General features: G+C 46.2%; 1 protein-coding gene across 9 annotated transcripts in view; it reads right to left on the bottom strand.

Annotated features, from left to right (window-relative positions):
* Nucleotides 1-15,159, bottom strand: part of MCPH1 (microcephalin 1) — a 240,143-nt gene that overhangs the window by 182,259 nt on the left and 42,725 nt on the right. For all 9 annotated transcript variants that reach the window (XM_070781622.1, XM_070781625.1, XM_070781623.1 and 6 more), the window contains one exon: nt 13,924-14,033. In XM_070781622.1, the coding sequence (XP_070637723.1) occupies nt 13,924-14,033 (110 nt within the window). The remainder of the gene's footprint in view (nt 1-13,923; nt 14,034-15,159) is intronic.

The following is a 15,159-nucleotide window of genomic DNA, read 5'->3' as shown; positions in this document are numbered from 1 at the left end:
AACTTCTGTTTTTAACATTGTTGTTCATGAAAAAAAGAACGCATAGCAGCATTCTGTTCCTTAAAAGGAAAACACTTGTCCAAATACAGCTATGCAGCACCAAAAGGTGATCAAAGCCCATACAGAGAGATACTCGTAGGAAATAATCCACTAACCAGTGAGGAAGAGCTCGCAGATATGAAACACAGTACTTAACTTTAGCAAAAGTACTTTCTGGAAGTTCTAAAGTGGTGAGTTGGGGGACGGCAGGTGACACTGAATATCTGGGAAATAGTCTAGTTGATTTTGTTTTAATAAGATCAAAGGGAGGTCAAATGAAACAAATATACTTGTTTTAAGTAGTGATAAAAAAGAAACACTTTAAAAATAAAACATTCTTTAAATGTTTTGGGTTTAGGTACCATCTCATAAGTAAACAGTGGAAACACTTCCTGGAAAAAAAAAAAAAAGGTGAAGAGATAGGCTGATTCATGTTGATGTATGGCAGAAACCAACAAAATACTGTAAAGCAATCATCCTTTAATTAAAAAATATATAAATCTTTTTAAAAGTGAAGAGATAACTCACACCTTTGTCAAGATTATTGATTTCAATCACTACTAATATAAGCTCCCCTAGGTATGCAGGCACTGCCAGAATCATATATTTGCATGAATTTTGACTATAGAGAATATTCGCTCAGTTGTGTCTGACTCCTTGTGACCCCATGGACTGTAGCCCACCAGGCTCCTCTGTCCATGGGATTCTCCAGGCCAGAATACTGGAGTGGGTAGTCACTCCCTTCTCCAGGGGATCTTCCCAATCCAGGTCAAACCCGGGTCTCCCACACTGCAGGCAGATTCTTTACCATCTGAGCCACCAAGGAAGCCCCCTAGAGAACATAAAAGTGAGCAAATCATATAGGACAAAACATTAATTCTGAATAATGTCTTCAAATCAGACCTGAGAATTTTCTATTATCTCGACCTTGGCAGCTACATCATTTAAGTGTCTTCAGAAAAAGCTCAATCTACGGATAAGAGATTCCAGTTTTTTAAAAATAAGCAGCTCATGAGATGTGTCCTACATAGTATTATCCCTTTGCTTTTAGTTTGATGATCAAATCTATGCTCTGAAGCTGGGCTCACTGCAGAAAGCTGGGGCAGAAATCTTTAACTTGCTTAAGTGAATCTTTTTGTAACTTAATTGTTCTTTTTAATATATTTTTTCCTTATGTGAAATTTATTTTTTAATAAGGAGAATTACAGAGACTGTTAATATTCAGGGTTTTATTTTTCCTAAAAAATATAATACCTTTCTAAATGTTCTCAAATAATGCAATAATAAAATGATCAGTTTTATTGGTCAGTAAAGCATCAGTATTGATTTTGATACTCATGTTGGATAAAGATGAACTGTTTATAGTAAAATGAAAAAAAAAAAAGCATAGAGAAAATGAAAACATCTGAGTTATTCATCAATACCCGATTTGTTAAAAAACACATACACACAAAAATCATGATATTTTAAGATGCTTTATCTAACAAACTTAGCATCAAACGCTCAAAGTGCCAGGGGTCAGCGCCTCCACCCAATTCCTGGCCGTGAGTGTGCTGGGGACCAGAGGCAATGGAGCCCTAATAGCAAGGAGCACACTCCTCAGAATGGAATGCCTCTGTCCCCCTAAGTTCCTTTGTTGGAATCCTAACCCCAGTGTGACAACGTCGGGAGGTGGGACTTTGGGGGTTATGAGGTCACAAGGGTGGAGCCTTATGAAAGGGACCCCTTCGCCTCTCCTCCTGTCTGCCATACCAGCTCCCCGTAAGAAGACAGCCGTGCATGAACCAGTAGGTGGCCACGCCTAACCCTGAACCCGCCCGGCCTTGACCTCAGCCTCCAGAATGCTCTTTATGAGCCATCCAGTCTGCTGAATTCCATCTTGGTAGCCTGCGCAGACTAGACTGGAGTGCCACAACCCCTTCTGTACTCAGGAATGGGCTCCAGGGAGAAGAGGGGCCAGGTGAGGAAGGAGGCGGGACCCGGGCGACCCCAGTATGCCAGAGAGGAGGAGGCGGGATCCGGGCCACCCCAGTGTCCCAGAGAGGAGGCGGTGGGACCCGGGCCGCCCCAGTGTCCCAGAGAGGAGGAGGCGGGACCCGGACCACCCCAGTGTCCCAGAGAGGAGGAGGCAGGACCTGGGCCGCCCCAGTGTCCCAGAGAGGAGGAGGGTATGCACTGGAGGGCGGGGGAGGGCAGCCCCACGGGGCTCCCACAGGCCCCACCTGGGGCCCCTCTGTCTGTGCACCCCCTCTGAGACAGAGGACAACAGACAGCAGCCCACAGAGTGACGTGAGGCGTCTGAGCCCATACAGCATGCCGCGGGACAAGGGTGTCCAGGGTGGGTGGCCAGCCTGAGACCGTCTTTCAGCCCCGCTGCCACCCGCAGGCAGGTAAGGACCGCTTCAGATCCCAGCCCCTGCGGGCAGCCTGAGAAAGAAACTTGCTTAGACGCCTCAGCTCCTGTGAAGGGCAGAGTTCTTTCACCATATACTCTCAACATATCCTAAACTCAAAAAGCCTGGCCTTTGGGAAACAACGGGTAAATTTGGCAGGGGGCAAAGCAACCTCATGGGATGTCTGGGCTAGGGCTTTTACTCTGAGACAAAGACACACACTGTCCCCTCTGGCCCTGAACCTCAGGGCTCACACTGTAGCCGAAGCCTGGGTTCGGATTTCTAGTTTGCTATCTGTTGTCCCAACTCTGTGCTAAAAAACATCACCCAGTGAGCTGGAGAGACACAGTAAAAAAAAAAAATAAAAAATACCGGAAACAAAGCAAAAAGCCCCAATCTGATCGATGCTGAGAGAGATGTGGTGCCTTTTCACATTTTTATTTATTTTGGCTGCATCGAGAGGCTTGTGGGATCTCAGTGCCCCGGCCAGGAATGGAACCCAGGCCCTTGGCAGCGAAAGCACCGTGTCCTAACCACTGGACCGCCAGGGAATTCCCTTTGGTGCTTTTCAAAAAAAATGAACAGAATTAGATTACAAATAGTGGATTTATTCAGAAGTAGAAAGCAGAAGACATTTCTGCAGAAAAATAAAACAGCCTATCTTTAGAAAAGTTTTTGAAAAACTGAAATTCACTGATAAGGAAGGCCAGATTGAGAACCCCCCTACACACCAGCCTGCCCAATTCACAGCTATTGTATGTTATCCTGACTCACCACTGATACGTTCACTAAATCCCAACGCATATCCAAAAGCCACAAAGGCATGTGCCAAAATCTATGTGAAATGCCTCCAGCTTTATTTTCTAAGAGGCTGTAATAATGCCTCACTGACTCTGAGTTGTGGCTTCATCTGTCACTCAATTCCTTTCCATCTGAATAATGCTTGTTTTAACGTCTTTTTTTTTTTTTAAACTACTAATATCCAATAATTCATATTCGTAAGTATTTATTTGGAGAGCGGTCACTTTGAAACCAAACAGAGAAGAGTTGAGCAGATTTAAGGAGAGGAGAAGCAATACATTTCTTGCGACAAGAGAGGACAGCGCTGCTCCTCCAGAGAAGACTGGGAAAAACCTGCTGGGAAAACCACCCACGTGTCAAGTGGACGCACGCTTTGTGGACACACACGTGCGTCTCCACGTGTGCACGTCCTGGCACCTTAGCAACTTGCAGATGACTGCTCCCACCCGCACTGAGGTTGGGGGAGAAGCCATGCGGTCTGCAGGCCCTTCCCCGCCCTCTCCGGGGCCGCTCTCTGGAGGGTCCTTGGCCCACGCGGTCCCTTCCGGGAGGCATGTCCAGCTGTAACAGAGCTCAGAGGAGCAGGAGGGGCTGTCTTCCCAGGGATGTCTCCAGTGACAGGAGGCTCTTTCCAGAAATCTCCCAGCAAGACTTCCCTTTGCGTCTGACTGGGCAGAAGTGAGTCATATTTCCAAACTGGGCAGAGAGACAGAATGATGGAGATGCGCTTGGATCTCTAACTGTCTGAGAAGAGGGTGGGGGCAGGAGGGAGTCATCACATTAGGCAGAAACAGTGCCCTGGCACAGTGGCTGCTCAGTGAGGAAAGCATGTAGGGAGTTCCCTTGGTGGCATGAGTGGTAAAGAATCCCCCCACCAATGCAGGAGGTGTAAGAGACGTGGGTTCCACCCAGTGGTGGGGAAGACTTCCTGGAAGGAAACAGCACCCAACTCCAGTATTCTCGCCGGAGAATCCCATGGACAGAGAAGGCTGGTGGGCTACAGTCCACGGGGTTGCAGAGGCAGACACCCCTGAGCAGGCGTGCACACTGGTGGCCTGGAGGTTAGGACTCTTCACCTCCAGTGCAGTAGGTGCAGGCTCAGTCCCTGGTTGGGGGCTAGGGTCCCACATGCCACACAGCGTGGTCAAATATACATACATGTAAAATTTATATTAAATTTATATTAATATATATATGTAAAATTTTTTAAAATGCCATCAGAAAAAGAAAAAAACAAGTATTTAAAAGGAGGGGCGGGACACGGAGTTGCATGTCTTTTCCTTCTCTTCAGCTCCTTTACTCCCAGAGAATCCATTTTGTTGGGTTAAAGATCGCCACCTCAGCAGGTTACTATTTTGAGGTTTTGCACAGCTCAGATTAATTTGATATCTCTAAGCCAGGTTACCAAGGTTACGATCCCTTGGCTAACATTCTCCAGATGTCATATTTAGTGAGCTAGACCTTCGGAACCAGCAGCTGTGACTACATCCGGAACGTGCATCTGGAATCTGCCCAGTGCCCCGAACGCCCACGGCAGATGCTAACGGGATGCCTCGTAGTGTCCTCTGCCTCCAGACCTCTGGAGGGGGCAGGGGCGGGATGGGGAGGGCTCTATGTCGGCCTCTGCCTTTACTGGCCCAAGAGGACCGCTGGGAGCTCACGAGAGTGGCTTCAGCATTGACCCGGTAGCCCTCACGTCCACCACCGCCCGGACGGGGCACAGCTGAGGCTTTCTGAAGCACACGTTAGAACGCGGCACACAGCAGCCACCGGGCACAGAAAGCCCCGGAAAGGACAGGTGGTGCTCTGTGAAGATTCTTTCCTAATGTTTTCTATATAAATATTTTTTTCTCATACACAAAAAGAAACAACAGTAGGCTCACAGAGCCACAAGCACTTGTCACACCTCCCAGCGGCAGCAGGTTGTCGGATGGACTCACAGAGTCACATCTGCTGGCAGACTGGACACCTGTCATAACGAGCAACCCCCCGCCCCTTGCACTGCCAGCTCTGGGTGTGCTTTGCCAGGAATGGCTCATCAAAGCAGTTACAGATCCTGGTGCCAGAAATCCCAGTCCCTGCAGGCTCTGCCAGCTCCTCTCTCAAACCATCTGCAAAGGCCCCCACGGGAGGCAGGCCCCATCTTACTGCTCTTGGGGGGTGGGGGGGGTGTCTGAACAATGGGCAGTTGTTTACAGGGACGTTTACAGAGGGGGTCATCCTTCAGGAAGTGTGGCAGTTCTCCTAAGTGGGTAATAACAGCATGCTCGTGCAGATTTGTCAAGAAACAAAATAAATATCACCTGTCATTTGGGTGAGTCAACGGCTCTTTCAACTTGAAAGTTAAACTTTAAAAACAAAACAACCCACAAGATTACATGCTTCTGGCCAAGCGCACTATCTAGTGGCAGGCAGCCAGGGTCCTGGAATTACTGCAAAGGGTAAGAGCACATTCACAAAACAGCAGCGGCTCCAGCAGCGCAGCGGAGAGCTTGTCCCGGGGCCTGTGGGAGGAGAGGAGGCTCCGGGAAGCATCAGCTCTGGTTTACATCGAGACGGCACAGATGCCCTCTTTCCTGGATAGATTATGATGAACACGACATCACTGGGTGATGGTTAAAAGCGCTAGGAAGAGTGTAAGATGAGAACTCAAAAAAGCAGAAGGGAAATACATGCAGCCTTTATTCACTCAGTAAATATTTACAAAACATCAATTGTGTGTGTCATGCTGTATTACGAACAGTATCAAAAGATTAAAGCTTGTGTCCTGGAAGGCGCACAGGCTAATAAAATATGTGAGAACAAGCAATTACTGGAACATATGCAAGTCATTATTCATCATTTGTTTTCTACTCAGTATAAGAGATGTAGAAATTTAAGCGCTTGATTGGGTGTGTAGTGTCTTTTCTTCCTTCTCTCTGTTTTTAACCACTGTTGTCCTAAGGGTGGGCTTCCCATGTGGCACAGCGGTTAAAGAACCCACCTGGCAACGCAGGAGACACAACATATGCAGGTTCAATCCCTGGTTTGGGAAGAGACCCTGGAGGATGGCATGGCAAACTCCTCCAGTGTTCTAGCCTGGGAAATCTCACGGACAGAGGGGCCCGCTGCACTATAGTCCCTGGGGTTGCAAAGAGTCGGACATAACTTAGTGACTCAAAAATATAATAAATGCACTTGTATAATTTTAACTGTTGGGCTCCTCACTTCGCTCTAAGTCTCCAAGCTTATGAAACCAGTTAGACACTCCCTACACTCTGACCCAGCATTCGCCCTCTCATGACAGACCTGCTGGGTACAGAAGGCTCCAAAACAAGACTTAAAAACAGACCCTCTTAGGGAAGCTGTGTTTTCTTGTCCGGTTGATGACTTACAAGAAAGACTGTGTTAAGGCTGATAATATTTGAACAACAATAACAAAAGTACTTTTGGAGGAGAAAAAAAATCCCACATATTCATATATGTTTACTGTATAACTAGCATTAATGTTATATTTATCTTCATTGGGTTCTATGTCTGACAACATTAAACAAGCAAGAGAAAACAGGTTATGATTTGTCATAACATCTTATGCTTGTCCTTCTGAAAAGATGGCAGAAATATATTTCCTTGCCAATGACCCACATATTATAAGCTAAGATTTTGGAGGTAATGGCACTGCTCAATTGGAGTCTCAAAACAATAAATGGTTCAACAAATTTATAAGCATATATTTAAGGTAATAAATCTAAAAAAGACAGTTTCCCACCAATGTACAAGATGGCTTTTTCCATTAAAACTGAGTACTAAACAAAAAAATCTCTAATGGAAATAATAGCTCTCAGATTTTGTAATTCTTTATTGAGTTATATCTGTTTTCAACTCTTTAAGAGATGGTTAACATGTCTTTTGCAACCAATGACTTGAATGTTCATCTTAAAAATTCTGCTGACTTGGTCTCTTGTTGTTCTTTTCTCAGAGAAAGATTTATCCCGGCTCTAATTAGAGAAAAAAAAAATTTTTTTAATGGCCATTAAAATTCACCCATTATGTCCAGGAATGACAGACTAACTAGTTCAGGACAACCTCCCTACCGTGAACAATCAGTGAAGCTGGACCAGACACAGACACGCTGATGGAGATGCCGCCAAGCTGAGAAGGCAGCGAGTCATGGAGGAAGAGAAACCTGCAGGTGAGCCAGGGGGACAGCTGGCTGCACCAAGAGGAGCACGGCCTCAGATTACCTCAACTCTCGGCAAGAAAACAGGCCAAAACTAAACAAGTGTGTTAGAGAACGTACGGCAGAAAACTACAGAAACAACAGGTAATAGAGACAGAGACTGAAGAAGCCAGAGGACCCAGATACTGGGCTTAGAGTTGGAAACAAATGTGATTATGCACAGAGAAATAAAAAACGAAATAAACAATGTTGGCAGAACACTGGAAATTTAAAAAAATCCAAATAGAATGATGAGAACTGAAAAATACAATCAAAGAAGTTTTAAAACTTAATATATAAGTTTATCATAAGAATAGCACTGCTGCTGCTGCTGCTGCTGCTGTGTCACTTCAGTCGTGTCCGACTCTGTGCGACCCCATAGACGGCAGCCCACCTGGCTCCCCCGTCCCTGGGATTCTCCAGGCAAGAACAGTGGAGTGAGTCACCATTTCCTTCTCCAATGCATGCATGCATGCTAAGTCCTTCAGTTGTGTCTGCCTCTGTGAGACCCCATGGACGGCAGCCCACCAGGCTCCTCTGTCCATGGGATTCTCTAGGCAAGAATACTGGAGTAGGTTGCCATTTCCTTCTCCAAGAATAGCACAATAGTGCTCATTTCACATGCTAGCAAAGAAATGCTCAAAATCCTTCAAGCCAGGTTTCAACAATACATGAACCGAGAACTTCCAGGTGTACAAGCTAGATTTAGAAATGGCAGAGAAACCAGAGATCAAATTGCCAACATCTGCTGGATCATAGAAAAAGCAATAGAGTTCCAGAAGAACATCTACTTCTGCTTCATTGACTTACACTAAAGCCTTTGACTGTGTGGGTCACAACACACTGTGGAAAATTCTTGAGAGAGATGGGAATACCAGACCACTTGACCTGTCTCCTGACAAACCTGTATGCGGGTCAAGGAGCAACAGTTAGAACTGGACATGGTTCCAAATAGGAAAAGGAGTACGTCAAGGCTGTATATTGTCACCCTTCTTATTTAACTTCTATGCAGAGTACATCTGAGAAACACTGGGCTGGAAGAAGCACAAGCTGGAATCAAGACTGCTGGGAGAAATATCAATAACCTCAGATATACAGATGACACTACCCTATTGCAAAAGTGAAGAAGATCATGGAATCTGGTCTCATCACTTCATGGCAAAGAGATGGGAAACAATGGAAGCAGTGACAGAGTATATTTTCTTGGGTTCCAAAATCACTGTGGATAGTGACTACAGCCATGAAATTAAAAGACGCATGCTCCTTGGAAGAAAAATTATGACAAATCTAGACAGTGTATTAAAAAGCAGACATCACTTTGCCAACAAAGGTCCATCTAGTGAAAGCTATGGTTCTTCCACTAGTCATGTACAAATGTGAGTTCAGTTCCAACTCTTTGCAACCCCATGGACTGCAGCACGCCAGGCTTCCCTGTTCATCACCAACTCCCAGAGCTATTCAAACTCATGTCCATTGAATCGGTGATGCCATCCAACCATCTCATCCTCTGTCATCCCCTTCTCCTCCCTCCTTCAATCTTTCCCAGGATCAGGGTCTTTTCAAATAAGTCAGTTCTTTGCATCAGGAGGCCAAAGTATTGGAGTTTCAACTTCAGCATCAGTCCTTCCAATGAATATTCAGGACTGATTTCCTTTAGGATGGACTGGTTGGATCTCCTTGCAGTCCAAGGGACTCTCAAGAGTCTTCTCCAACACCACAGTTCAAAAGCATCAATTCTTCGGTGCTCAGCTTTCTTTATAGTCCAACTCTCACATCCAGGCTTTCTATGTGGCTCAGCTGGTAAAGAATCTGCCTGCAATGTGGAGACCTGGGTTTGATCCGTGGGTTGGGAAGATCCCCTGGAGAAGGGAAAGGCTACACATTCCAGTATTCTGGCCTGGAGAATTCCCAGTCCATGAGGTTGCAAAGAGTCAGAAATGACTGAAAGACTTTCACTTTCACATCCATACATGACTCGTGGAAAAACCACAGCTTTGACTAGACGGACCTTTGTTGGCAAATGTGAAAGCTGAACCCTAAAGAAGACTGAGCATCAAAGAATTAATGATTTCGAACTGTGATGTTGGAGAAGACTCTTGAGAGTCCCTTGGACTGCAAGGAGATCAAACCAGTCAATCCTAAAGGAAATCAATCCTGAATATTCATTGGAAGGACTGATACTGTAGGTTCAATACTCTGGTCACCTGATGCAAAGAGCCAACTGGAAAAGACCCTGATGCTAGGAAAGACTGATGGCAGGAGGAGAAGGGGGTGACAGAGGATGAGATTGTTGGATGGCACCATGACTCAATGGACATGAGTTTGAGCAAGCTCCAGGAGATACAGAAAGAACAGGGAAACCTGGCATGCTGCAGTCCATGGGGTCGCAAAGAGTCGGACACGACTTAGTGACTGACAACAACAATAAAAACAGACCTCTATAGGGGGAAGGGTAAAAGAGAAGATACCCAGGACGAAATAAGGAGATGAAAAAGGAAAGATATATACAAATACAGAAAAATCATGAGGCATGGGACACAGAAGGCTCAGGTAACACATGGAGTAGATCCCCAGAAGTAAAAGAAAGAGAAATGAGAATTCTCCAAAGTAGAGGGAAGACCGCAAGTCTGTGACTCTGGAGCAGGCTGACAACAGAAGCAACCGAGGATGAGAGGCATCCGCCCAAACTGCGGGATGCACCACATCCTCTCCAGGCTACTCCCCTACCCAGGCGGGACCCGTACCCACAGGCTCCCTGATTTCCACCCTGTTATACCGTACAGAACTCAGGATTCACAGCCTCACAGGCTTGCTCTGCAGGGCTGCCCAGAAAGGACATCACCCTACCTGCAGGTGTTACCTCAAGTTTAAGATTAAAAAAGATCATCAGGGTCCTGAGACACATGTGTTTTAAACCATTTTCATAACTACAGAAACAGTATGGATGCTAGCTCTCATGTGGAAACACAAAAATACGATCCTATATTCTACACAAGAATTCTCTGTTCCAGTAGAGGCATTAGCAGATCAAAGATATTTCCTGTAAAGCTGCTTTGTGGTTTAGTCACTAGTCGTGTCCAACTCTCGCGACCCCATGGACTGTAGCCCGCCAGGCTCTTCTGTCCATGGGATTCTCCAGGCAAGAATACTGGAGGGGGTTGCCATTTCCTTCTCCAGGGGATCTTCCTGATCCAGGAATGGAACCCGGGTCTCTTGCATTGCAGACAGACTCTTTACTAACTGAGCTATGAGGAAAACTGCTTTATTCAATGTTAAATCCAGTTGCAAGATTTTTTTTTTTAAACTGAAAACAATTGTTGCGCTTGATGGAATCTAATCCCTTAAATATATATTTATACATAAACACATGACTATGTTAAAAAGTCTGAAATTTCAGTTTAACACCCGGTGGTCTTGAAATCTGATAAGGAATGAAAACAAGCAGGTAAGACCTCAGTTTTGGTGGGGGAAAACAGACATGACTGGATACTAGCATAACCCCTAAGACTAACATTTCATTGGTAAGTCACAGATCGGAGACCTGTATTTAATTCACCACTACAACTCTCACTTCATAGTAAGCTTTGAACTCCAGGCAACTAAACTCAAGTGCTTTTGCTGACTTGCTATCACATAAGATACCAATATAAACACTCCTCCCCACGCTCATATTCAAAGATCTCAAAAACTGCCAGGAAATTCTATCTTTAAAATTTTAAATTGAATTTTAAAAACGTTGTTATTGCTCTTGGTTTTAACCTGTACAGTGATAAACCATGACCATTCATCTCTATATTGCTACCTAAATTCACACTTCTAAAATACTTAGCCATTAAGCAAATAAAACCAGGATTTTGTTTTTGTTCTTGTTTTCTTAAAAGTCTAAAGAATAAAATCAGTTTATATGAGAAGAGTTCAGAAACAAACAGAACTTCTTCCAAGATAAATTGCTTGTTTGAACTATACCAGACACCAGACATAGTCCCTAAGGCATAACAGTGGTTCCAAACTCTGTTTCATATTAGAATTAGCTTAGGAGGAATCTTTAAGAATTCTAGTGCCCAAGATGCACCTCATATTAAAGACATCAGGATGTCTAAGGGTGTGAGTCAGGTACTCCAACAACTTCAGATCCCTGAGATGGGACAAAGCAGGGGGCCACTGCCCTCAGGCATGATGAGCGCTTGATTCATTAGAGAAAAGGCTGTGCAGTGAATGAGGACAAGAGTAACAGATCAGGACAAAGGTCTGTGGAAGACTGGAAATCCGGGTTGTGTCCTCTGCCCTGAGGAAGACAAGGTAAACCCTCTGTGCTGGTAGCCAAGTTCCTTCCTGAGGTGGGAGACTGTACTGGATGGGGGCTTTCACAGGAAACACCAACTCAGAAGGTCTCAGGTAGAACCCGAGAGTCCTGCCACTTAGAGTCTTGCAGGGGGATCAGACCCAAATAGACATGTCTCCAGAGAAGACATCCAGGTGGCCAAGAGGCACACGAAGAGAGACTCAACATCACTCATTACTAGAGAAATGTGAATCAAAACCACAAGGAGTTATCACCTCACACCTGCCAGAATCCCCATCATCAAGAAGTCTAGAAACAATAAATGCTGGAGACGGTGTGGAGAAAAGGGAACCCTTCCACACTGCTGGTGGGAAGGTAAACTGGCGCAGCCACGATGGAGAACAGCATGGAGGTTCCTCAAAAACTAAACGTAAAGTAACCACTTCTGAGCATACATGCAGAGAAAATTGTAATGTGCAAAGACACACACACCCCAGTGTTCACTGCAGTGCTGTTTGCAGCAGCCAGGACGTGGAAGCAATCTGCATGTCTACTGACAGATGAACAGATAAAGCGGTTGTATGGTGTGTGTGCGTGTATGTGTATATAATGTGCTGTGCCTAGTCGCTCCGTTCTGTCCAACTCTTGGCGACCCCATGGACTGTAGCCTGCCAGGCTCCTCTGTCCAGGAATTCTTCCGGCAAGAATACTGGAGCCGGATGCCATTTTCTCCTCCAGGATCTTCCCAACCCAGAGACTGAATGAATAAAGAGGTTGTGTGGTGTGAGTGTGTGTATGTAAATGTAATACTCAGCCATAAAAAAGAATGAAATAATGCCGTTTTGCAGGAGCACGGACGGACCTGGAGATAATCATACTGAGTGAAGTCAGACAGAAAAAGACAAATACCATAGTATATCACTTATCTGTGGAATCTAAAATACGACGCAAATGAATTTATTTACAACATACAGACTCATGAACATAAAACATGGTTCCCAAAGGGTAAGAGGGGTGAGAGAGAGACTAGGAATACGGGAGGCGGGGAGGCCCTCCAGGAGATTCTTTCCCGTGGAACCAGTAGGGGCCAGTCCCCTTCAGGGTGGACGGGACCCACGGGAAGGAGCAGGGCAGGACAGAGTGCGCACATAACAAGTATCAGAGGAGTGAGTGCTGGCCCGGCTCTGACCCTAGTTTTTCCCAAGGAAAGGCTAGTGGCCACGTCGCACTGAGGAAGAAGACCGGGGCACGGAAACCCATCCTGGGTGCGGTCACAGGCCACCGGCTCACCACAGGGGCACCAGGACAGGGTGGCCGGGCCAGGCACATCTGCAAGCTGCGCCAGGCTCAGGGCGGTCACCAGTCATGACACGGGAGCCAGCGGCCCGGGGGGCTTCACACGTGTCAGGGGGGCTTGACAGTTTCTTTCCCTGTGAATCTGTGGCTCCCCCTAAAAACTGGCTCCTTCCTGATCGCTGCATGCTTATCGCTGCAGCTGTCGTGTCACTTGGATTTCAAGTTTCACTCTATTATAGTTTCTTGGCCTCATAAAAACGTGGCACAGGATAACAAAGGGCTAATTCAAGAGCTCGGCCGTGAGAGCAGATGTTGAAGGATCAAGAAGTGTAAAGTCCTCCTGGAGTGGCCCATGTGAGCCTCAGCGTGTGGGCCTCAGAACTCAGTACTGCTCTGAGACAGTGGGGAGGGGGCGGGGGAGAGAGAGAGGAGAGAGAGAGAGAGAGAGAGAGCGCGTGCGAGCAGGTTCCCAGGCTGCAGCCTCAGAAGACCCGAATCTCAGCAGCAAAACTGTTCCCTCCAACGGCTTTGGGTCAGGCCGTGAGCAGCTCACAAATCCCAGATGGCCGGGTTCTTCACCTCCTACCTAGTGGCTGTTTACTACTCAGATTATAGAACAACAATTGCTGGCTCGGCCAACGCTCTCTGCTCGAGGGAAGCTGGTGGCGTTTTTACAAGCGAGAAATGCCCTGGCAAAGGGCGCAAGGAGGTTGGCTCCCCAAGTAGTAACTCTGTCCTGAATGTAAGCAATGCTCTTGGTTTTACTGTCAGAGTTTCCCAACATCCACCCATAATTAATTTTTAAAAAAATCAAACGCAAGCTGGACAGAGTAGTTTATGTGGCATTAACCCAGGGCAGAACATCACGGCACGGCAGCAGCGGAAAGTTTAAGACAATGTTTGCACACACTGACCTCCTGGCCTCTGCCCTTCTTCCCGGATTCCTCCCGCAGTCTGAGGAGGTCCTGGCAGCCTTTCCGTGAGCTGGCCACAACACTGTGCCTTGTTGGTCCACTTTTCACACCTAAAACCCAAGCGGATTGAAGATTAGCTACAAGTTTACGTGGCCTGAAATACTAATGCAACTTAAGCCGAATAAATGTTTTTTAATTAATTCACTTATTCTGGCAACAAGAAAGTATAGTCTTTGACAATAAACACTGCGTACGGCTTGCTCTTTGAGGTCTAGTTATAACATTCCACTGATTATGCTCCCATATCCCAAGGAATTCACAACTCAAGGGTCAGAAACAACCGTGCCTGTCACGTGACAATGCACTAGTCCCACAGAACCCCGCTTGTCCAGCTGATGGCCTGATGAGCACCATGACGCCCACAGGGGCTCCTGTGCTGGGCCGGTGGCTAAGACACCCAGCTCCCAGCATGGGCGGCCCGTGCACCATCCCTCGCAGGCAACTGGATCCCACGTGCTGCAACTAAGTGTTCTCATGCCACAGCTGAGACCCTGCACAGTCAAATAAACAATTAAAAAAAAAAGATGCCTAAACTTTATGTATTATTCAAACTCCGATTCTTCAGTTTTGATCTAATGATCAAAAACCAGCTTCTCCGAGAAGGCAGTTCTGTATTAGAGGAAATAAATCTTAGCTCTGGGGCAAGTCTGAGTTACTCTAGAAAACAGCCTTTGGTACGAAGTTTCAGGTTACAATCTATATAAATGAGAGATGGTGATTTTACGCCCCACAAGCTTACACCTCAGACCAAACTCTTGTCCCGAAGACACACAAGCCAAAAAGTGACGTATTCATCACGTCAAATGAGGCTTCGTCAGATGCTAAATGGTGTAGAAATGCTAAGTAACCAAAAGTGGAGTGTGAGTTATTTAACTGATTCACCTACAGCTGCAGCTTCAGATCATGCTCCTTGATTTCACTCTCTCTGCCCCAAAGAGCCTGCCTGCTGTGTGACTTTACCGGCATTTTGAGGCACTCAGCAGACCAGCCACAACATACACGGTTTCAGTAGGGTAGTGCACACTCTGACATGAAGGGCACTCGGCAGCCTTGGGCGACACTCGGGGCCCAGCCACCGCCTACCTGAAATGCCATCACCCTTGGATGCCAACACGCTTGTCAACAAGGTATCTACACTCAGGAGCTGCCCACTGAAGATGTTTAGACACACAGATA

Source organism: Bos indicus, chromosome 27, assembly GCF_029378745.1.
Source record: "Bos indicus isolate NIAB-ARS_2022 breed Sahiwal x Tharparkar chromosome 27, NIAB-ARS_B.indTharparkar_mat_pri_1.0, whole genome shotgun sequence".
Lineage (NCBI taxonomy): Eukaryota > Metazoa > Chordata > Mammalia > Artiodactyla > Bovidae > Bos > Bos indicus.
This window is presented reverse-complemented; position numbering and strand designations above follow the sequence as displayed.